The sequence below is a fragment of the Labeo rohita genome, chromosome 4, assembly GCF_022985175.1.
Source record: "Labeo rohita strain BAU-BD-2019 chromosome 4, IGBB_LRoh.1.0, whole genome shotgun sequence".
In the NCBI taxonomy this organism is placed as follows: Eukaryota; Metazoa; Chordata; class Actinopteri; order Cypriniformes; family Cyprinidae; genus Labeo; species Labeo rohita.
This window is the reverse complement of record NC_066872.1, coordinates 34,159,622-34,184,161: the sequence shown is the minus strand read 5'-3', so window position 1 is coordinate 34,184,161 and position 24,540 is coordinate 34,159,622. Positions and strand designations below refer to the sequence as shown.

The 24,540-nt window shown below is 32.8% G+C and overlaps 1 protein-coding gene across 4 annotated transcripts in view; it reads left to right on the top strand.

Annotated features, from left to right (window-relative positions):
- The window catches only part of abcc9 (ATP-binding cassette, sub-family C (CFTR/MRP), member 9), a 46,745-nt gene continuing 22,205 nt past the window's right edge, over positions 1 to 24,540 (top strand). The window contains exons 1-20 of one of the 4 annotated variants that reach the window (XM_051108376.1): positions 1 to 315; positions 2,311 to 2,505; positions 4,616 to 4,787; positions 6,113 to 6,254; positions 6,335 to 6,456; positions 6,705 to 6,871; positions 7,479 to 7,721; positions 8,318 to 8,506; positions 10,238 to 10,408; positions 11,987 to 12,142; positions 12,231 to 12,365; positions 12,451 to 12,613; positions 13,149 to 13,189; positions 13,271 to 13,413; positions 13,508 to 13,622; positions 18,021 to 18,122; positions 19,313 to 19,385; positions 20,922 to 21,027; positions 24,037 to 24,075; positions 24,310 to 24,345. In XM_051108376.1, the coding sequence (XP_050964333.1) occupies positions 4,640 to 4,787; positions 6,113 to 6,254; positions 6,335 to 6,456; positions 6,705 to 6,871; positions 7,479 to 7,721; positions 8,318 to 8,506; positions 10,238 to 10,408; positions 11,987 to 12,142; positions 12,231 to 12,365; positions 12,451 to 12,613; positions 13,149 to 13,189; positions 13,271 to 13,413; positions 13,508 to 13,622; positions 18,021 to 18,122; positions 19,313 to 19,385; positions 20,922 to 21,027; positions 24,037 to 24,075; positions 24,310 to 24,345 (2,291 nt within the window). In that variant the 5' untranslated portion in view covers positions 1 to 315; positions 2,311 to 2,505; positions 4,616 to 4,639. The remainder of the gene's footprint in view (positions 316 to 2,310; positions 2,506 to 4,615; positions 4,788 to 6,112; positions 6,255 to 6,334; positions 6,457 to 6,704; positions 6,872 to 7,478; positions 7,722 to 8,317; positions 8,507 to 10,237; positions 10,409 to 11,986; positions 12,143 to 12,230; positions 12,366 to 12,450; positions 12,614 to 13,148; positions 13,190 to 13,270; positions 13,414 to 13,507; positions 13,623 to 18,020; positions 18,123 to 19,312; positions 19,386 to 20,921; positions 21,028 to 24,036; positions 24,076 to 24,309; positions 24,346 to 24,540) is intronic. The other 3 variants (XM_051108377.1, XM_051108379.1, XM_051108378.1) reach the window with 3 other exon arrangements.

Genomic DNA, 24,540 nt, shown 5'->3' with positions numbered 1-24,540 from the left:
ATTTTAGCTATCCAGCCGCCAGTAAATCCTCTTTAGTTTAGTGGGTAACGTTATGCACCTGTCAGTGCATCTTCAGTATGATCCAGTTATTCTTGATGTGACCTACATCAGGGGCACACACGCTCTCTCGTGCACGGGCATCCCTCCTTTATATCTGACGCCATAGCAACGCTATGCCGAAGCAGTGATGCGCGCTTTCTTCAATACAGCAAGGACAAGGAGATACAACACCATCGCGTTCACTGTCTAACAGCTGATATCGGAGCGTGTTTACTGCAAGTATCGATGACAAAAACTACAACCGAAGACATCTAGGTGAGTGTGTCCGCAGTCTTGCTGCATTACATCTTAAATTAATTCATTCAAATCCCAACGGTTGATTCTGAATGACGCGCGTTGCCTTGTCTTATTTACAGTGGCCTTCTATGGATATGTTGATTATACGTTGCGTTTAATGACATTTTGACGCTCGTTTAGAAACTGAAGGACATGGTTCACGGTGGTCATGTAGAGATATGTCACTTGTGAAACACCAGAACTAGGTTAAATCGAGGTATCATTTTGTTTCTTTGTCAGGTAAGCTTGTTTTACAAAAGAAACAACCATGTGACTTGGCGTACCGATTACAGTAGACTACACTGTAAATACAGTGTTTGCTAACAACATTATTAACAAATTATAAGCAAAATTAAATGTAGTTAAGTTCATAATTGAGCGTGTAACATCAAGTGACCTCCTTAAAAGTGAATCATTTCAAATGAGCTGAAATAGTATAACAGTTTTGTAACGTTAGTTAACAAATATCTTTAGCTACGTTCTGTTTACGTTATGAATGTTCATTATTATGTATTTCTCTTTTAAAAATATTTAAAAATGCCACACACAGATCTCAAGACCTGATGTAATAAAGATGACAAGTGTAACAATCAACTCACAAATTATTTTAATAGAGCAATAAACACATCTTGACATCCACAAGACAATAAGCTACTAAACATGATGACAAAATCAAGATAAAATATGTAAATCAAAGTGCTAAAAATGCTACCATAATTGTTCACGCCCCAGTGCATGCTGGGAAAACAGAAATGGTATACCATTGATGGAAACTGAATGAGCAAAAGGTTAATTTATACAGGATGTGCTTGTAAACTGTTTATTACCATTATGTTTCTCACTCAATAATTTGTTCATCAGGAATTATTCAGAAATTAAGCAGAATAGAAAAAAAAAAAATAAAATTCTGCCACTGGTTTTTTTTTTCTATATGCCTCTAATTTGATCCACTAATTTAAGGCTTTTTATTATTTTATTTATTTTATTTTATTTTATTTTATTTTATTTTATTTTATTTTACTTTACTTTACTTTACTTTACTTTTTATTTTATTTAATTTTATTTATTATTTTATTATTTTATTTCACTTTATTTTTGTATTTTGTTTATTTTAATTTATTTTACCATTTTTTTTCTATATGCCTCTAATTTGATTCACTAATTAAAGGCATTATTTTATTTTATTTATTAATAAGCCTCCAAAATGATTCACTAAAAAAAAAAAAAAATGAAAAGGTTTCACATTTTTAAATTGTCCAAAAAAACAATAATATAATTCTGTTAAATATAATTTACATTACTGATATTTAAAATAAATGACATTATGAAATGTATACAGAATCAGTTAAATGTAATTAATTTTTGTTAATTATTAATGTTATGTTGCTCACTCAATAATTTATTAATTAGGAATTATCAGAAATTAAGCAGAATGGAAATAAATAAATAAATACATTTTAATAAAATAAATGATCCACTAATTTGGGCTTTTTTTCTATATGCCTCTAATTTGATCCACTAATTTAAGGTATTTTATTTTATATTATTATTTTGCTTTTTTTTAACTTTATTTTACAATATTTTTTCTATATGCCTCTAATTTGATTCACTAATTAAAGACATAAATAAAAAAAATAACATTTTTAATATTTTTAAATTGTCAAAAAAACAAAAAACAAAACAAGAATATAAGTCTGTTAAATAAAATTGACATCATTGCTATTTAAACTAACTGACATTGTGAAATGTATACAGAATCATTCGAATTTAATTAATTTGTGTATCATTTTTTATTAGCATTTATATAACAGAATGTTTCTTCATTTTTCTGTGTTTTCTAATTTCTCTCTGCTTACCTAGACAGCTTGTTTGTGCATCACGCACACCTCTGATGGCCAGAAATGCTGTGTAGGCAGGCAGCTCGCAAGATTTGAGACGCAGCCACAGTGTCACAGTCAATCTCTATTTTCTCAGGAGGGTCCGTACATCCATGCCAACATTCCTGTTCAAGTTTGGAAATACGATCCAAGAGCTAGACAGAGAGAGAAAGAGAGAGAGAGAGACCATGAGCAGCTGATACACCACGGCTAAAAATAATATTCCCGTGAATTACTCTGTCTAACACCAGCAATGGGCATGAAAAGCTACTAAAGAAGAGTAATTAATTTGGTAAGTGATTATTTTATATGACTGTCACTGTGGGTTTTACTACTTTATTTACTATACATGCTAGATAAAGACCATACAGTAAGCAGAGGAAAGACAACGTCAGGCTGTCAGTGAGCATGTGGAGGGATTTGAATAGCCGTCAGAGTGGGTGGTATCCTGTAATAATAATAATCATGAACGGCAGTGTTTTACACAAAAGTGATGAGTATGAATGAGGAGACTGTTGTACTGTGGTCTATATAATGCACTTGTCATGGGGCTTTACTTTGTGATTCATTTCATTCAATGTAAACCAGGACTCAATATCCTCCTGAGATGCAGCAATTTATGTTTTGGTTTCTGTAGCATGTTTTTTGTTAATAATACCAATAAGAACATCTATGAGTTTTAAGTTCTGGAGTGTCTTAAAGTTGCAGTTAAAGTAAATGTAATAAAATTATGGCATGACGACCCCAGTCATATAAGTATAGCTTAATATGAGCGGTTTTATTTTACATGATCATGTGACTAGCTAAACACTATTTACTTTCTGGTTAGACTTTTTATCGGACACTTTGGTTGAGCAATAAATGATTGAATATTGAATATGCTTTTACAGCATATAGCATTATATGCTAATAATATTAGCATTTTTTATATTTCTAAATATATTAGCATTTTCTGACATACACACATATAAGTGACAGTTTAAATTGAATGCTAACTATCATTTCGGCAACAAAAATGAAATAAAATAAAATTAAATTAAATTAAATTAAATTAAATTAATGTAAGTTATATTGGATAAAAGCATTTGCCAAATGCATAAATGTAAATATAAACTTTTTTCTATAAATAGTGATATTTATATATGATATCTTGATGATATAACCAGGGTTATTATAGTTAAACTAAAACCATAAAAATATTTTGGTCAGTTGAAATAAAATTAACTTTAACTATAATAAAACAAAATAAATATACACACTAATGACAAAAACACACAACAAATGTAATAAAACTTTAAAGTTAAAATGGAAACCAAAAAAAAAACGACAATGTAATTTAAAAATATTATTGCTATAATTAATAATTAATTTTAATTAATATAATTAATTATTAATTATATTACTATAATTAAAATTATTTTACGTGTACACTGCCATTCAAAAGTTTTGGATCTGTAAGATTTTTAATGTTGTTGTTTTTTTTTTTAAGAAGTTTCTTATGCTCATTAAGGCTGCGTTTATTTGAACAAAAATACAGAAAAAGCAGTAATATTGTGAAATATTATTACATTTTAAAATAACTGTTTTCTATGTTAATATATTTTAAAATTGTAATTTATTCCTGTGATGCAATGCTGAATTTTCAGCATCATTACTTCATAAATATGAAGCAGCACAACTGTTTCCAACATTGATTATAAATCAGCATATTAGAATGATTTCTGAAGATCATGTGACACTGAAGACTGAAGTAACGATGCTGAAAATTCAGCTTTGCATCACAGTAATAAATTCTATTTTAAAGAAAATTAAAATAGAAAACCACTATTTGAAATGGCAATAATATTTTGCAATATTAATGTTTTTTCTGTATTTTTGATCAAGTAAATGATAATCATAAGAGAATTCTTTAAAAAACATTAACAATCTTACTGATCTCAAACTTTTGAACAGCAGTGTAATTTAAACATTTTTTAAAAAGAAGGTTTGTGAAAAATTTGAAATCTATTTTATTAATTTAATTTTGTAATGTAAAAACTTTGATGAGTCACCCGAGTATACACAGCATGCAAGCTTCAGTCTACCAGAGTGTATTCTGTCCAAGCAAACGATACTGTCCATTGTGATGTTGTATAATGCAGCTATCCTGTATGAGAAATTAAAGTTTGCTGATAAATGAATTGGCTGAGAGAGTACAGGCAGTGTCCCTAGAGAGGGTTTGTTAATCTTGCTCTTACACTGATTGCCAACAGAGGATCAATGTAGTCAAATACTTTGCCGGAGCTCATAGTCAATAATGATTACAGCAATACTGCTTTCAGTGCTGTCAGTTTGGGCTCAAAGTTGGCAATCTGCAGACCGAATGATTTTTCATTAAATGCCTTTTTTTTAACCATCCCCAGGCTCCTTTAGCCCAGTAAGGTGACATGGCCTTGTCTTTTTGTGGGAACGACAAAGATAGTAATGCCTACAGCGTGGACAAAGGAGTCCTGGACAATGGCTGCTTCGTGGATGCCCTCAACCTCGTCCCTCATGTATTTCTTCTCTTCATCACCTTCCCTATTCTCTTCATTGGTATGAATGCCCTTGTCTTTTTTTTATGTTAATGTTTTTCTCTGTGCATGTTCTGCAGTTGATTACATTTCTTTGATCCACTAATTTAGGGCATTTAATTTAATTTAATTTAATTTAATTTTATTTTATTTTTTAGGGTCATGTGGCAAAATGTATTTTTTTCCCCAAACATTGCTTCCAACTTGATCCACTAATTTAAAGCATTATTTTATTTTATTTTATTTTATTTTATTTTATTTTATTTTATTTTATTTTATTTTTCTAGGGGCATGTGGCAATTCATTTATTTATTTTTTATTTGTTGTATTTTCCAATTTTTAATTTTACTTTATTTTACTATTATTTTCTATATGCCTCTAATTTGATCCACTAATTTAAGGCGTTTATTTTGTTTTAATTTATTTTATTTTTATTTATTATCTAGGGTCATGTGGCAAAATATATTTATTTTTTGTTATTAGTTTTTTTCTCCAAACATGCCTCTAATTTGATCCACTAATTTAAGGCATTATTTTATTTTATTTTATTTTATTGCATGTGGTGATTCATTTATTTTTTTAATTTGTTTTATTTTCAAAAAATTTATTTTACTTTATTTTTTCTGTATGCTTCTAATTAGCTTTTTTATTATTTTATTTTAGTTTCAGTTTTTTTATTTTTTATTTTTTATGCTTCTAATTTGATCCACTAAATTAAGGCATAATTTTATTTTATTTTATTTTATAAAACATTTCATTCTAATATGAGTTTAAAGGGATAGTTCACCAAAAAGTTTACATTTTGTGATTAATTCACCCATTAACTCACCCTCAAGTCTTTTTTTTTTTTTGGAACCAAACAAAGTTGAGCTTCCAAAGTTGAACCCTTAAACGCCTGTTGTGTGACATGTGAATTTCTTTGTAATATCAACTTACTGTGAGGTGTAGCCAATTTAATTCAAATTCCATCTCACAAATTGCAAGGAAGCCAATTTTAAAATTGTTAAGCCCTTGTTGTTTATGTCATATGTCATGTCTTCAGAAGCTGAGGGGCCTAGACACTGTATCAGAGCTAGTTGGGCCAATTCATTATCTGCATCAGCTCCCCAAAGACTCTCAAATCCTTCTAAAAATCCTTTATTCTCACGCCACAATGGTGTCAAAGCCATTTCTCATTCAGTCTCATGATTAAAAAATATTTCTCATAGCAGAATTACTACACTGTTAGCCAAAGAACGGAAAACAGTGAATAATCGAGACAGGCGGGGACAGATACAGGCTGCTGATTAACAAAGTAAATGTTAACTCTATATTATATTAGATACACATAAGTGTGTTTGTGTCCAGGTTGGGGTAGCCAGAGCTCAAAGGTGCAGATCCATCATAACACATGGCTGCACTTTCCTGGCCACAACCTGCGCTGGATCCTCACCTTCACACTGCTGTTTGTGCACGTGTGCGAGATCGCCGAGGGAATCGTCTCCAACACGTGGGTTTCAACGCATACACATTCAATATAATAAAGAAATGCATTTATGTTAATGTCTGTGTATGAATGGATTATTTTAGGCACATGGAGTCGAATCACTTGCATCTCTTCATGCCAGCGCTGATGGGCTTCATAGCGGCCACGACATCAGTCGTATATTATCACAATATAGAAACAGCCAATTTCCCCAAACTGTTGCTGGGTAAGTCCATGTCCATTTCATTACGCAAATACAAATGCTGGCAGTTAATAATAAAATGTACTTTGAGTGTTGCTGTTTCATCACTTACTTTATGTAACAGTTAGTACCGGTCTTCTAATTTAAATAAAACACTTTCAATCTGGGTGTTGCTTGGCAACATGTAATGGTTGAATTCATATTTCAGTTAGTTTCTATCTTTGGGATTCGGTATGAGAATGAGAACTAACCTCAGAAATACTCTTTCACAGCATTATTTATTTACTGGATTCTGGCTTTCATCACCAAGATGATAAAGTTATGGAAGTTTGCAGAAGTGAGGTTGGGGGTGAAAGATCTTCGTTTCTGTATCACAGCTTTGCTTGTGGTGCTGTACGGCCTGCTCATGGCTGTCGAAATCAACGTAATCAGAGTCAGGGTGAGTTGACCTAGGATCTTGTGGCAAATTTGTGTTTTTTTTTTGTCCAATTTTTTATTTTACTACTTTTTCTATATGCCTTTATTTTGATTCATTATTTTATTTTATTTTATTTTATTTTAATCCACTACTTTTTTCTATATGCTTATGATTTGATCCACTAATTCAAGGCAGTTTATTTTTTATGTTATAAAAAATATTTTTTATATTATTTCATTAATTTAATTTAATTTTATTTAATTTTACTTTATTTAATTTTATTTTATATTAATTTGATCCACCAGTTTAGGCTTTTTTTCTATATGCCTCTAATTTGATCCGCTAATTTAAGGCATTTTATATTTAATTTATTTTAATTTAAATGTAATTTAATTAAATTTAATTTTACCACTAATTTAAGGCAGATTTTTATCCATAAATTGTAGACCATTTTATAAATCTTACTAACCTACTGAAAAAACAGCTGCTGGTTATCAGTTGTCTGATTGTCTGGCTGTTTAAGTAGTTAAGGTGAAACAAAATCAAAATCCAGCATCCAAAACACAAAATGCTAGTCTATTTAGTAGAGTAATTTGACCTGTATCTTTCATTATCATCTTACCTGCAGAAGTACGTGTTCTTTGCGAACCCCCAAAGGGTGAAGCCCCCAGAAGACTTGCAGGACCTCGGAGTGCGTTTCCTCCAGCCCTTCGTCAACCTCCTCTCCAAGGCAACATATTGGTGGATGAACCCCCTCATCATTGGAGCCCACAAGAGACCCATTGAGCTGAAAAAGATTGGCAAACTGCCAATCGCAATGAGGGCGTTGACTAACTATATGCGCCTGAAAGACTCCTATGAGGAACAGAGGGTATGTGCAGATGATCAAAGGTTTAAGAGCAAGTATGGTCATTCATAATCTAAATTAACAACATTTCTGTCATGACAACTCTTTGAAGATTTGGCAGTGGCAATGGCAATTGTATTTGGTCTTGGTGGAATAGATCTGCTACGGTGCTGAATTGCTGCTGCTGTTGCTTTTTGCCGTTGTTGTATATTATTGCTGCTGCTGCTGCAAAGCAAGTACTGGAAATTGCTACTGCCAATATGGTGTTGTGAGTATTTAAAACATACTGTCGCTGCACAATAGCATATAAAATAACCCATAGCAGATCTATACAGGTGGAGCTGGGGAGGTGGAGGGTTTCGCGCAGCGAAACGCTCTAGTAAATGCTAACCAGCCATTTAAATTTAAATCAGCAAACACATTGGCTGTGTATGCAACATGAACCAATCAGCTTGAGCCAAGTAGTTTAACGCTGTGAATATCATCAGTTTGCATTAACAACCCATCAGTCTACGCCATCTAGGGTGTCATGACAGAACTTGGTATTTTCGTATTTGTTGACACGTAGTAATGAGACGTGTCAGTTGACCAGTGTCTCTTTGCTTGTCCAATTCTGACAGCAGAAAACAGAGGACCCAGAGAAATCCCCATCCATCTGGAAATCCATGTACCGGGCATTTGGGGGGCCTATACTTCTCAGCAGCACTTTCCGGTACATGGCAGACTTGCTGGGCTTTGCCGGGCCACTCTGCATCTCTGGGATCGTGGACCACCTGGATAATTCAACAGAAATTGACAGGACGAACAAGGTGCGTGTTAAATAGGGTTGTCTTGTGTGTGTCGCCATCTTTGATAGTCTGTAAATATGGTTACAAATGCTATTTGTGGTATTATAAAAATGGAAAACACTGCAAAAAATAATTTCCGTGTTCTAAATTGTTGCCCTTTTTCAGTACAAATGTTTAAACACAAAAAAAGTTACTTAAGCAAACTTACGTACGATATTTAGTCTTGTTTTCTATTTTTTTTGCTTAAAACAAATAAACAAAAAATGGCCAATGTAGTAAGTTTATTTTTGCAGATATTGGCAGCAATTTTGTCCTGTTTTAAGAAAGAAAAAAATGTAAATAAATTAATAAATGAATATTTATCAGTTTGTATAAAAATAAAAATATATAATAAACACATAACAATGTACGTAAGAAAATTATTTTTGCAATAAATGGGCCTGTCATTTCCAAACACATACCAGAGAGATGGTAAAACAGAGAAATGGAGGGATAAAGGAAACTACACAACTAATGTACTGGAAATATATCACAATCTAGTGACTGTCTCCCAGCACTTTGATATTATCTAATTTACTTTGGAACCCATTCATAGTGTGCCTTGTTAAATAATTTAGGATGTTGTTCAAATAACTGTCACTTGAATGATTTGCTGCAGATATCGGTTTGCTGGTTATGCAACTAATTAGAATGTATTTATTTTACTTGGGTGCAACGTGACAGTACTGTAGAGAATGATCTATGGTCTGATATCTGCTGTTTTGCCCTGCTATTTATCACTTCCTGTGTGATGTCACAGAGGCGTCAGTGATATTAATGAGAGTACTGTATGTCATCGCCCTAAGATGACAGCATTTATTAGATTTCACACAGTGTGTTTTCCCTGCTCGAATGACCATGATGTCATGTTTGTTGGAAAAAACCCTCATGAGGTTTAGATAAGGAGGGATTCATTGTGTGATAAAAGCTGATTGAATGAATGATGTCATTGCATTTATTTTGTCATATGCCTGTGAGCATACGTCTGCAACCGAGTGTTTTAATTTTGAACACTATACACTACTTACGCATGTCTTATATAAAATAATAATGCTTATTTAGCAAGGATGCATTAAAATGATCAAAAATGACAGTAAAAAATGTCTATTAAAAAAAAATCCATTATTGTGAACTTGTAGGACTCTAGTAACGACTGCTGAAAAGTCAGCTTTGCCATCACAGGAATAAATTATATAATGAAATATATTAAAATAAAAAATATATATTTTAAAAATATTTTTAAATAAATGTTTTTTTTAACTGTAATTATATTCCACAATATTACAGTATTTTACTGTATTTTAAATCCAATAAATTCAGCCCTGGTAAGTATAAGAGACTTCTTTCAAAAACTTTTGAACAGCAGTGTACGTTGTTTATCTTATAATGTATTATTAGAATTTATAATTAAAATAATTTGTAATTATTTTTAAGTGTGGCTTAAATCCAAATACATTTTGGGGTCACTATAAATGTGTGTGACAAAATGAAGCCAGAACAGACGTGCATATCTGTGTGACATGGAAAATTCCCCACTCACATCGCACTCCCTCTCACACAGACGTTGCTGCCAGCAACACTCTGTTTAAGTGACTCCTCTTTATTTTAGTTTGTGTGCGAGTGTGTGCTTGAGTATGACATCAGTGAGGCCTAAAATGCCGAAGTGTTTTAATGTATTCCGTGTTTGTTCATACTCTGTTTATGTCCTGTCAGACAGTGAACATGACTTTGGGGGTGTACTTCATGTCTTCCACTGAGCTGCTAAAGAATACGTCGGTTCTGGCGGTTCTGCTGTTCCTGGCCCTCGTGCTGCAGCGAACATTCCTGCAGGCCTCCTACTACGTCACAATAGAGACCGGCATTAACCTGCGCGGGGCGCTGCTTGTAAGTTTCAAAGAGCTTACTGGAAGTCAAAAATTATCAGACAACTTTATATTTCATCAATTTGCACTACTCACTTCAAGTTGTATTTTATAATACAAAATATTATACAAGACAAATTCTTACCTTAGTAGGAAAGTGAAGCTATTCTATTCTATTCTATTCTATTCTATTCTATTCTTGTCCTTTTTGATTCTATACTACTGTACTTTGCCCCATTATTGATTTCTACTCTACTTTGTTCTATATTCTTTTCTATTCTATTCTATTCTATTCTGCTTTATCCTGTTGGATTCTATACTACTGTACTTTGTCCCATTATTGTTTTCTACTCTATTTCTCTATTCTGTCCTATATTCTATTCTATTCTATTCTAATTCAATTCTATTCTGCTTTGTCCTGGTGGATTCTATACTACTGTACTTTGTCCTATTATTCTTTTCTACTCTACTTTGTCCTATATTCTGTCTGTTCTATTCTATTCTATTCTATTCTATTCTATTCTATTCTATTCTATTCTATCCTGTGTTGTCCTGTTTGATCCTATACTATTGTACTTTCTAATTATGTTAGAAACATAGTTGTTAGTTGGTCTGTTCTGTTTTTATCTGTTTTGTTCTATTCTATTCCATTCTATTCTTTCTACTCAGTTCTATTTAATTCTGTTCGATTCAGTTATGCTTCGGTCTGTTTGGGTGTGTGTTCTGTTATTATCAGCTTTTCCCTATTCTATTCTATTCTGTTCTATTCTATTCTATTCTATTCTGTTCTGCTTTGTCTATACTGCTGTACTTTCTCCCATTATTCTTTTCTGCTCTGTCCTATATTATGTCTGTTTTATTCTTTCAAGTTAGTTCTATTGAATTCTGTTCTGTTCTGCATTATTCTGTTCATTTCAATTATTATTATTCTAATTATGTTAGTTATTATTGTTATTATCTGATTTGTTCTATTCTATTCTATTCTATTCTATTCTATTCTATTCTATTCTATTCTATTCTATCTCCTGTTCTTTTTTACTCTATTTTGTCCCATTCTATTCGGTCTGTTTTATTCTTTCAACTCAATTCTATTCAATTCTGTTCGATTCAACTTTATTCTGTTTGGGTCTGTGTTCTGTTATTATCTATTTTTTTTATTATCTATTCTATTCTCTTCTATTGTCAGTAATGCTATTGTAACCTTAAACTAAAAGTATTGTTTTTTTTGTTGAAAAAAGTATAAATATTAGCTGAAAATCTTATAAAACTTAAATGAAGTACCTGAGATTCTAAAATTCCTAAAATAGAAAATAATTAAAGCTAAATAGAAATATTTTTAGAAAAGTAATAAAATTGACAAAAAAATCATGACAAAATTACTAAAACTAATATTTAGATGAAATATAAAAATAATTAGTTTATTTAATTATTTAACTTAAAAAAATAGTTTAAAATATTAGGAAATACTATAATATTACTGTATATTACCAAAATAACTCTGATGACCAGATGTTCTGTTTGGTCTATCATATTACACTGTATTCTAGTTTTGTCTTCTTTTCTGCTTTTTGTGATTCAATTGTTGGTTTTCTTCCTCTAGGCAATGATCTACAATAAAATTCTGCGTCTCTCCACTTCAAACATGTCCATGGGAGAGATGACTCTCGGCCAGATCAACAATCTTGTTGCCATAGAAACCAATCAGCTCATGTGGTTTCTCTTCTTATGCCCCAACCTGTGGGCCATGCCAGTTCAGGTATATCGTAGCACTCCTGCATTCCTGCATTTGCGAAAACACCACAGCATTTGTGTTCCTAAGCAAAACATCTTATTTCTGTCCATAGATCATTATGGGAGTGATCCTCCTGTATCATCTGTTGGGTAACAGCGCGTTGATAGGGGCCGGCGTCATTTTGCTACTGGCCCCGGTTCAGTACCTCATCGCTACCAAGTTGGCAGACACACAGAAGAGTACACTGGTGAGCTTTACTTTTATCTTTGTGTGTCTGCATGTTGTCAACACACCAACAAGCTCATGTTCCTGACTTCTAAATATTTTCTCAGGACTACTCAACAGACCGTCTTAAGACGACGACAGAGATCCTAAAAGGAATAAAGCTGCTGAAGCTGTATGCATGGGAGAACATATTCTGTGACCGTGTAGAAGACACCAGAGGAAAAGAGCTGACCAGTCTTAAGACTTTCGCCCTCTACACATCAATGTCCAGTATGAGAGGCTCCTCCCTCCATTATAAGCCCCGCCCACATACACAAACCCCTCCCCTTGCAGTTTCTCTGCACTTAATCCATATTCTCATTAGGGCTGGGTGTCGAGTTTGATCCTTTTTAGGCGAGTATCGAAAAAACCTCTTGTTGTTCGGTACCAGACTTCGATACCTAAGGGGTTAATCTTGTTAACGTCAGTGTGCCAATAAGCCTGTTGCGGCGCCATGCAGAACGGCGGCTTTCACACTGAACGCAGAATGCACAGCAACAAAAGTTCAACTAATTTGAACTTTGAGCGTGGCTTGCACGCAAGTGGTGCGCTCCACTGTGCGTGCGCTTTGGTCGATGCAGCAACAAACCATCTTCACATGGCGCATCCACGAGAGTGATCCGAAAGCATACGAAGCAGTCTGCTCTCTCTGATCGGCATCGATATTGAAACATTTGAACAATACCCAACCCTAATTCTCATTTGATAAACTTGTTTGGTTCTAACAGCTGTTTGTGAAATAATTGCTCTCTCTTTATCTCCACAGTATTTATGAATGCCGCCATCCCCATTGCTGCAGTGTTGGCGGTAAGAGATGCACCATGAAGGCTTTGATTAGTTGTATTTTATCCACTATGTAGACCATACGTATTCTTCTTGTTCTTGTAGACCTTTGTCACACATGTCTATATTGAAGAGGTCAGGCTCAGTCCAGCCAGGGCGTTTGCTTCTTTGGCTCTATTCCACATCCTGGTCACTCCACTCTTCCTGTTATCCACGGTGGTCAGGTTTGCCGTCAAGGCCCTTGTCAGGTATATCGCTAAACCAAGCTAGTTATCAAATCCAACTTCACTTCATAATATTGGCTTTCCTGGAAGGATCTGATGATCTGGTTGATATCCGCAGTGTACAGAAGCTTAGCGAGTTCCTGCAAAGTGATGAGATTGGAGATGACAGCTGGAGAAACGGAGAAATGTCCATGTCTCTAGAGGTCGGCAAGAAATATAAATATCATGGGGATGTGAGTGCACACACACACACAAATTTGCATCTTACAGTTGGTGAATTTTTGTGACGAAATCCAGTCATCTATATAATTGGGATTTTCGCATGAGGGCAAAAGGTTTCCATGCAGATTTTGCAACAGTTAAAAAAATCTGCATCGTTTTACACATACTTTGGACAATGGGGGGGCGCCATTATTTCGATTATGTGAAATGGTTGCACTTGTTGAGCTGCTGGCACTACCTGTTGCTATTTTTAATGCAACGCAACTCAAAAAATTAAATACTTATACAACGACCACAGCTACTGAAAGAGCTAACAGGTGACGATGGATATAAGCGTAAGCTTAAACCAAATGCCGTACCATCGATTTTTCCCCACAAGGAGTCTGAACGCCCCCAGATATCAAGTCAGATCTGCTTGAGAAACTCCTTCAATGGCTGCGGCGTCATGACAAGCGTTGGCATGTTTACATCCTGCCAGGATGGCATCTAGCGTTTCTTGTCTCTGCCATTTGTAAGCTCTTTCAATAGCTGTGGTCTACTAAAAGCTTCAAGGCCATCAGGGCTAAAGACGTGTGTCTTTAGCAAGTTTTATTTGTCAACAGGCATATTCCCATTCTTTTCCTATTCTTGACTCTAGGAAAGCAGTGAAAATTATAATCAAAAGCCGCATAATGTGTCATCGTATCATGACTTTATTTACCGAGTTGTGTTGCGGCACAAATTTGACGTCAACAAAATAATGGCTCTCCCATAGTCCAAAGTATGTATAAAACAATGTGGATTTTTAAAATAACATAAATCTTACATACGTTTTCCACTACATATTTCAGTAAAAGACATCATTTATGTAATATTAAGCCATTCAAGTCAATACCTGAAGTTTCTTTTAGCATTCAGCAGAGCTTTATGCGGAATGAGGAGCAGTTCAGTAAGAACTAAGATGCTCTTAGAGGAACTGTTGCTATCAATTTGGGTGATGTGGGACACCTAATCTAGTTGGGATGCCATGTGATAATCTCATTTTCTGAAAAGCATTCCTCAATATTTTTGGCATCAGAGATGCTTTTAATGAGGTTTTAAAAATAGATGGAATGTTCTTGGATCAGATTCAGGGGAGAAATATTATATGCTGATTAACTAGGACTATTCATGCTCTGTAACTGAACAAGAGAAATAAATTAATATTAATGTTTATATATTATCTCACTGGAAATTCAGGGTTTTTAAAAAACAAGCACTGAAAACATATTAACAGATAAGTAGCCAATAATTAAATTTTTTTTTTTTTTCTGTTTTGCTGAATATATGAGGGCTGCACGCCCATGTGTTGCTATTTTTACTGCAACACAACTCGTAAAATAAAATGCTGATACGATGCCTCATTGTGTGGCTTTTGGTTGTAATTTTCAGTCGAAGGGCAACAAGAGAAGAGATGTAAGTCTTCACTGCTTTCCTAGCAATAAGAAGAGGAGAAAAGAATGGAAAGATGCCTGTTGACGAATGTAACTTCCTAAAGACCTGCGTCTTTGATCTCTCCACTTTAATCCTGATGTCTTTGAGGCTTTTAGTCGACCACAGCTACTGAAAGAGCTTACAAAAGGCAGAGACAAGAAACGCTAGATGCCATCCTGGCAGGATGTAAACGTGGCGATGCTTGTCATGACGCTGCAGCCACTGAAGGAGTTTCTCAGTGTGAAATTCACTCGATATCCAGGGGTAAAAAAAAAATCGATGGTATGGCATTTGGTTTAAGTCTACGCTTAAATTCATTGCCACTTATAAGCTCTTTCAGTAGATGTGGTCATCATATCAGTATTTTATTTTCCAAGTTGTGCGGTGGTAAAAATAGCAACAGGTATCACCAGTAGCTCACAGAGTGCAACCATTTGACGTCATTGAAATAATGGCACCCTCCATAGTCCAAAATATGTTGAAACATTGGCCATACGAGTCTTAATATCTCAATACTAAAAAATTGTGTCTGTGAAGTGTCTCTGTGCAAGAAAAAACAGGGATTGTAATTGAGACAAACTTGACGTCATAACACTCTACATGACCTCTAATAACAGCAAACATGAGACTCCGCAGTCGTGTCTCTAGAGACAACTATCCCACGTTTAGGGGGTTGAAACGGGAGCTGGTCATTCCTGAGCCAGCATAGCTGAGATCTCATAAACGTGTTAAAGAGAAGCTCCTCTCTCTGGTCAGTGTAGGGGCCCTCAGCTGTTCTCTGACAGATGGGACAAATATATGACAGCACTAAAACTACACATCCCCAGAGAGGAGCAGAGCTGGAGCAAAAGGGTGAGGAAAGGGAGAGAACGAGAGAGTGAGGTTGAGGATAGAAATGTATACTGTGACAGGAAGAAGAGGGTTCCAGGAGAGGAAATAGTGTTAAGCTGGAAAATAGTTTTAAGATGCTTGGCTAGATGCAAACAGGAACTCATGTTCCTTGTTTTAGGACTTGACAGCAGCTTTTGAGTGTCATGTGATGTTTGTGTGATCCATGTGTTTTTTCACTGGAATACAGAAGTAGAAATATGAGCTGCTCCATCATTTTGAGCCGTTTTGATATTGAAAACATATTGGTTTTATGCTTTTTATTTATTTAATTATTATGTTTCTACTCCAACCCATCCTTAAGATATAATCACATGAACGGCGGCTGTGATAAAATCGTATTATTGAAGAAATATTGACGATTTTAAGCAATTTTCTGGATTTTTTTTAGGAGATTTATTCAGGTTTACATGAAAGACATAAATAATAGGTTAAGGAAAAATTTTGTTAAAAAAAAAAAAAAGAGGAAAAAATATTAATTAATAATTAATGAAATTATATTACAGTGCATATATTTAATAATATATTTACAATTTTAGCAAATTGCTTTATTATAGTGATGTAAGTTTCTGCAAATATGTCACACCAATTATTAAATATTATACAAATATTAAACATTATAAAAATAAAATGTTGAAAATATATGAACAATATATGTAATTATTTATATTACAGAACATTACAGTTATTTTAATGATATGCTTTATTATAGCGATATACGTTTTTGGCAATGTCACACCATATATTAAATGTTAAATTATTAAATATTACAGACATTTTCAATATTATACATATATTAACTATAAAAAGAATATAAAATAAAAAATATGATTGTTAATCATTTATATTATTAATAATTTACATCACACAAAAATTGTACATATTACACATATATACATGTATTAATATATAAAATATATATATAAATAGTAAGAATTTATATAATTAATTTACATCACAGTGCATATATTTAACAATATATTTTCCATTTTAGGGATATGCTGTATTATAGCAATATAAGTTTTGGCAATGTCTCACCATATATTAAATATTAAATTATTAAATATTACAGAAATGTTAAATATTATACATATATTAAATATTTAAAAAAAAAACAAAAGTAAAAAATATAAACATTAATAATTTATATAATTAATAATTTACACCACAGTGCATATATTTAACTGTATATTTTCAGCTTTAGTGATATGCTTTATCACAGCAATATAAGTTTTTGGCAATGTCACACCATTTATTAAATATCAAATTATTAAATATTACAAAAATGTTACATATTGTACATATTGTACAATATAAGTTTTTGGCAATGTCACAAAATATATTAAATATTAAATTATTAATTAAATGATCAATTATTACAAAAAGGTTACATATTATTCATACATTTAACAATATATTTTCAATTTTAGTGATTTGAGTTTTTGGCAATGTCAAACCACATATTAATATATTATATTCTTAATAATAATAAATTAATATATTATATTCATATATATATATACTATATTATGTAGTGTTAAGAATATTAAAAATATAATTATTAATAATTTATAAAATTAATAATTTTCATCACAGTGCATATATTTAACAATATATTTTCAATTTTAGCAATATGCTTTATTATAGTGATATAAGTTTTTGCCAATGTCACACAATATATTACATTTTAAATTTTTAAATATTACAAAAATCTTAAATATTATACATATATTAAATATATTTGTTATTAAATATAACTGATAATTTAGATCACAATGCATATATTTAACAATGTATTTTCAATTTTAGCAATATGCTTTATTATAGTTTCATATAAATCATGAAACTGACCTTTTTTTTCTTTGCTTTTAATGATTTTATTCTTAAACTGCACTTTTGCATTCAAAATGTAATGACACGTCACAAATTTCGGAAGAATCTTTTTTATACAATGACAATTTGTAGTGATCTGAAGCTGTCCAACTCTTAAAAGGCAATCAAAAACAATATTTTTAGATCAATTATTTCTTTAATTTTCTCTTTATCTCTCTTTGTCTTTATCATTTTAGACGAAGGCGATCAACAGGAAGGGCCGTTATCGCATGGATAACTACGAGCAGCCCATGCGCAGGCATCTGCGGCCCACAGAGACCGAAGATGTCGCCGTACAGGTCAGGCGTCACTATCCTCAGCAGAGACATTGATTCTCAGGCGCTTTTTGCTCATAGAGCATGTGCTAAAGTTCATTAAGACAACTCAGGATCTGCATGTTCTCATCCAGATGCCAGTAACCTTTAAGTCACGGCCAATAGGTTGTTTTACTCCTACTGTGCTGGAGGAAATGTTCGAAGCCCATTTTTTTAACATACACAGATGTTTTTTTTTAGCATTTTCTTAGCTTTTTTTTAAAACTCTCCATATGGGGTTTGTGATCATTTCTCAGACATGGTGGTTTGGGTTCAGCTTCCCTCCGAGTGCAATTTGGGATTCTCACGAGAAGAAAAACTGGGACTAAAAATCAGAAGGACATTAATTTATGTGTTTATTTTTTTGGTTTCGCCTCTGTCTCTCGGTCCCCTGAGGGTCCACTTCCTTCACCATCCCTCTAGACTAAGAGTGGGAATCATAAGTAATTGAATGATTCAGATTCGGATTCCTCAACGATTCCATTAATAATTCTTTTTGGAACTTTAAAAAACAAAAATGGACAGAGAATAGACGGGAAAACATTTCCTTTAGTGTTAAGTACCCTCAGCTTATTAACTACACTCACAAAAAAAAATTAAATTAAATTAAATATTAAATTAAATATTAAATTAAAATAAAATAAAATTCAGATTCTGAAATCAATTGGTTCCATTATTTGTTTAAAAAATGCAACTGGTTCTGGAAAACAAAAGTCTCTTTTCTAATGAGTCTAGTGGGTAAACTCATAAACACACACGTCCTCATGGACTCTCCCACAGTGACATCCGCTCACTTTGTTATGAATATGGCCTAATCTACTCTGACATTTACACTCCTTCACTTCAGTCATTTTTCAACCATTACTCCCATTTTACCCTCTTTCTCCCTGCTGTTCTCACAGATGTTTTTGATTCTTCAGTGTTCTCCCTTTTTCCCAGTATTCTGTTCTGGCCTACTGTGCTGCAGTGATGGATGGGAGTGTTATCATTATTCTAAATAAACATTTGGAAAGTAGAATTTAGAAGACATCCGGAAGATGTAAGAAGCGTGACAGAAACAGCTTGTATGGACAGAGATGAAACGATCAAATCACGTGCATTCTGCTTTGTGCTGGTTTGTTTCCATTATTCTAAAGCCTTTGGTTTTGGTTTGTTTTGGTGACTGTCTCATTCAGGTGAATGATGGCTTCTTCACGTGGGGAAGCAACTTGTCGACACTGTCGGATATCAACATCCGTATCCCTACAGGTACATACGGCTCACTACTAATTAACTCAAAGACTGTTGACGATTTCTTGTTTATTTTTGTTTTTAAATAATTAAATATACTAAAAAAAACTCTCAGATATCAAGAGCAAGTGCTTGTTATGTATTTATAATTAATAATATATAAATATAAATAAATAAATACATACTGTGCATATATGAATATCTTAAACACTAATAGTCTTTGTTATTAATTTGTTTATTTATTATAAATTATAAATAATAATATATTCTAATCATTTATAATAATAATAATTATTAATATTACATAATTACTATACTACTACTATATTAATGTTATGTAATAAATGAAAAATGAAATACGCTTAGATGAAGACTGCTTGCTATTTATTTAATTATAATAAATAATACATAAGTATAATAAATTAATTCATAAATACTTTTAGATACCAAGAGTCCTTGTTAATTGTTTGTTTGCTTTTTCAAAGACGTCCTTCTTTCACATCTATTTGTTTAATACTCCTGATATCAAAGAGTACTTGTTATTTATAATTAATAATCTGAAACTATAATATATAAATAACCTTATATACTACGTTTTTAACATTTATTAATAGATAGATCTGTAAGTTTAATGAATAAACTTACTTATTTATTTATTTAGAGATAATCTGTAAATAAATAAATAATCTTAGATACCAAACACTCTTGTTATTTGTTTATTTATTTATTTATTTAATATTAAATATAATAAATAATCTAACTATAATAAATAAATAACCTTATATACTAAGATGTTTATTTATTTAGATAATCTGTAAATAAATAACCTTATATATAATTCTTAGATACCAAACATACTTGTTATTTATTTATTCACTTTTAATGAATACTATTATAATAAATAATAGAACTATAATAAATAAATAACCTTGTATACTAATACTTATATTAATTTTTAATTTATTTATGGATAATCTGTAAATATAATATAATATATTTATTTATGATAAGTAATTTGCAACTATATTAAATCATTTTCAATGCTGAGATGTTTATTTATTTATAGATAATCTGTAAATAAATAAACAAATAAATAATCTTAGATATCAAGACTTCTTGTTATATATATATTTTTATTTACTTTTCAATCATATCAATCATACTTAATTTTTTTTTATCAATCATACTTAGTTTAACATAGTTTAATCATTTATCTATAATATATATATATATATATATATATATATATATATAGTGATACAAATGTGCCAGAATGATCCAAAATAGCTTATTTTTCACCAAATAAAAATAAATCAAAAAGCTGAAAATACGAATTTTTAATAGTTATTGTTTTAGCTTAAGTTTACTCTTCTGGTTTAGTGGTTTGACAGCCTCATTAAGTTAGTGAGCTGAACACTAACTAGCTGTTGCCAACTAAACAGATGGGCAAAACTGCCACCTGCTGTAGTCTTTCCCATTCAATGCTGACTGTGGCAAAGGCAAAGCCTGTTCATATGAAACTGTGATTAACCTTCACCTCGTTTCCCTCCTCAGGTCAGCTGACCATGATTGTGGGCCAAGTGGGTTGTGGTAAATCATCCCTGTTATTGGCCATGCTGGGGGAGATGCAGACAATCAGTGGAAAAGTCTACTGGAGCAAGTGAGAACTGACACAATTGCCTAGTTACTGTCAAAAATATTGTGATGTTTATGAATATTTATGGAGCTTGTGATTTGTATTAAAACTCAAAGGGACCAAACCTCCCCCCTGTTGTCTCCTGACCCCTAAAAGAGTTGAATGTTTGTGTTAACGTAGCAGAAAACAGGGGAGTACATCTGCATGCCAGATCCATCAGATGCTAATCAAAGTCTTCATCTGTACAAACACACATGCACAGAAATAGCCCACTGTCTATTGCATCCGCTGTTATGATGATGTATGTACCACTGTGTGCATACACAGATTTGTGTGAGGGCCGTCTTACTCCTTGTGTGTGTGTATGAGTGTGTGTGTTACTCCATTCATTACTCACTACACTGCCCTCTGATTTCTTCTGCTGCCTGTCTTCTTCTCCCACACATCATTCTGTCGTGTTATCAGCACACAAGGGAAACGCTTTTCTTTCTGTGAATCTCTCCATCTCCATGCTGGAGATGGTCTCTGATTAGCATTTGTAAGCAAAGCCAAGCAGATCTGCATGGTTTCTATTATCCATCAATTATAGAAAGTCCAAGTCCTTAAAGGATTAGTTCACTTTCAGAATAAACATTTTCTGATGATTTACTCACCCCTATGTCATCCAAGATGTTTATGTCTCTCTTCAGTCACAAAGAAATTAAGGCTTTTGAGGAAAACATTCCAGGATTTTTCTCCATATAGTGGACTTTATTGAGTATCAACGAGCTGAAGGTCCAAATTGCAGTTTCAGCGCAGCTTCAAAGGGCTCTGCACGATCCCAACCCGAGGAATAAGGGTCTTATCTAGCGGAAAAACATTAAAAAATATTTTACTTTTTAACCACAAATGCTCATCTTGCACTACCTTGACCTCATGTATTGCATAGTCACGTTGGAAAGGTCACGTGTGACGTAGGCAGAAGCACCAACCCAGTGTTTACAAAGCGAACATGCAAAGAAAGTCAATCAGCCCTTACAAAATAAAGGTAAAACAACGTTGGAAGATTTTGAAGTTGAAAGACAAAACGAGATCGAGTTTTTCACCCTACCCTACCTTTTTGAACCAAAGTACACGGACAAAGAAATAACCACGTGTGAGCTTTTCAACATGATTACGTGTGAAGTTGTGGACACGCATCGCAGGGCTAGATGAGCATTTGCAGTTGAAAGTGCATTTTTATGTTTTTTAGAAAATTATGATCGTTTCGCTAGATAAGACCCTTATTCCTTGGCTGGGATCGTGTAGAGCCTTTTGAAGCTGCACTGAAACTGCAATTTGGACCTTTAACCTGCTGATCCACTCAACAACCTTAATTTTCTTGCGACTGTAGACAGAAAGACATGAACATTTTGGATGGCATGGGGGTAAATTCTCAGGAAATTTTCTTTCTGGAAGTGAACGAATCCTTTGAAAATGTATATGCAGTGGCTCGGAAATAGTATTTCCTTAAATCAATTTAAAAATGTAACTGCATTAGATAACTGAATACTAAACCGTTTAAATGTGTTGTCATGTGTTATCTTTTTTAGAACAAATTGATGTTTTTGGAGTCATTTTGGTCCAAATATTTTTATTGGATAAAATAGATAGTACTAGTGCAGTGGTTTTCAACAAAAACACTGGCATCCAATGGACGGCCACATGATGACTTCAATTTATTAATAACATTTTTTTTTTACAATACTAACTTAATGAAAATGCTAAATTAAAATGCTAAATCCGATGTCTCAATACCTATTTTTTACTGAAGAAAATATATAGTCAGAATCTTGGACCTTCAGTTAATTAATTAATTTAATAAATTAATATAATATATCAACATTCTTGGTTTCTGTTAGAAAGTAATATGCATTGACATAATTACAACAGAAATACCAGAGGAGGAAATATTTTAGTTGTTTAAATACCCAAGTTTGTTGTCCTTGTTTTCTCCTCAAAATATTCAAAATGTTTGTGCTGATTTACGTAAATATATATGTGTTTTTATTTGATATTTTATTATCTAATGCAATGGCATTCATACATTTTTAAATGTAACTTAAGGTATAGTTCACCCAATAAAAAAATTCCAATAATAATAAAAGATTATTGCAGCCTAATATTTTGTGAATTTTATTAGGAATTTTGGTAACACTTCACAATAAGCTTCATTAGTTAACATTAGTTAACGACATTAGTTAACATGAACTAAGAATGAACAATGCATTATTTAATGTTAATTTGCAACATTTATAAACATTATTGAAATCACAAGTTGCCTTTGTTAATATTAAATTAATGCACTATGAATTAACATGAACAATGAAGGACTGTTTTTTTATTAACTAACATTAACAAAAATTAATAAATAGTGTGATAAAGGTATTGTTCATTGTTAGTTAATACATTAAGTAATGTTAACAAATGACACCTTATTATAAAATGTTACCCGGAATTTCTACGTTTTTTCAATTTTTTAATTGTATTAAAAAAAATAATAATAATCTCTCAGTGTTCTTTTGTCCATTCATTAAAAGCCATTTGGGTCCAGTGTAGTTTTGGACCCCATTGACTTTCATTGTATGGACAGAAACCAGTGTCCAAATACTTTTCAAAGCCACTGTATCATATATTTGCATTCAGTTTGCATTAATAAGAAGGAAAACTAATTTCAGACAGCTTGTAATATTGAATTGAACCATGTTTTGATACAAGTCATAAATTCAGTCTTAGTTTGTCAGGCACTACTATCTTAGTAAACAGTGCAATGGATGTTCGTCTGCGTTTTCCAGTTTCAAATTCTCTAATGACAATGACATTACTCTCCAGCTAAAATACAATGCAAAACCAGTATCTGGAGACCAGCTATATCTCAAATGATCACTCTTCGCCTCATAAGGAGCGTATGTCAGTGTTATTACAGAACGGCACGCATCCTGATGCACTCACTAACTCTGGTCACATGTGTGTGTGTTTCTCTGTATCCTCTTCCTGAATGGTGTGCTCAATCAGGCTGCCTGATTATGAGATACTCTTCGATGGGAGCATAAGGTATTTCACCGGGGGTCTTCACATGCTTACATGCTACACAGCCACACAATGACCTCTATAAACCAACACCGAGGACATTTTGTAACATGTAGTGACTCGGCCAGAAGCGGATTTTATCTAGTCAGTTTGAATGTAGATTGCCTATTATGGTTTCAGCAAGATTGCCAACAGCTAGAAACATGTATTACTGTGGTGTTCTGGGCTGTAACGTGTTGTAATGTACCTGACTTGCAGCGGGCACGATACGGGCCTGTCCCATGAAGAACGGAGGTACACGTGATGTGCCATCACTCCCACATGCATTCATTTACAAATACATTTATCCCTTTACATTTATCTGGCTTTGATATAATGGGTGTTGTTGTTTGTTTTTGTGAGATGTGCAGTGCAAAGTGTGTGAAAATGCCGGGAGTCTTCACCTCTCTTGGACACACTGGGGTTTTCTTGTACAGATAATGATTTCAA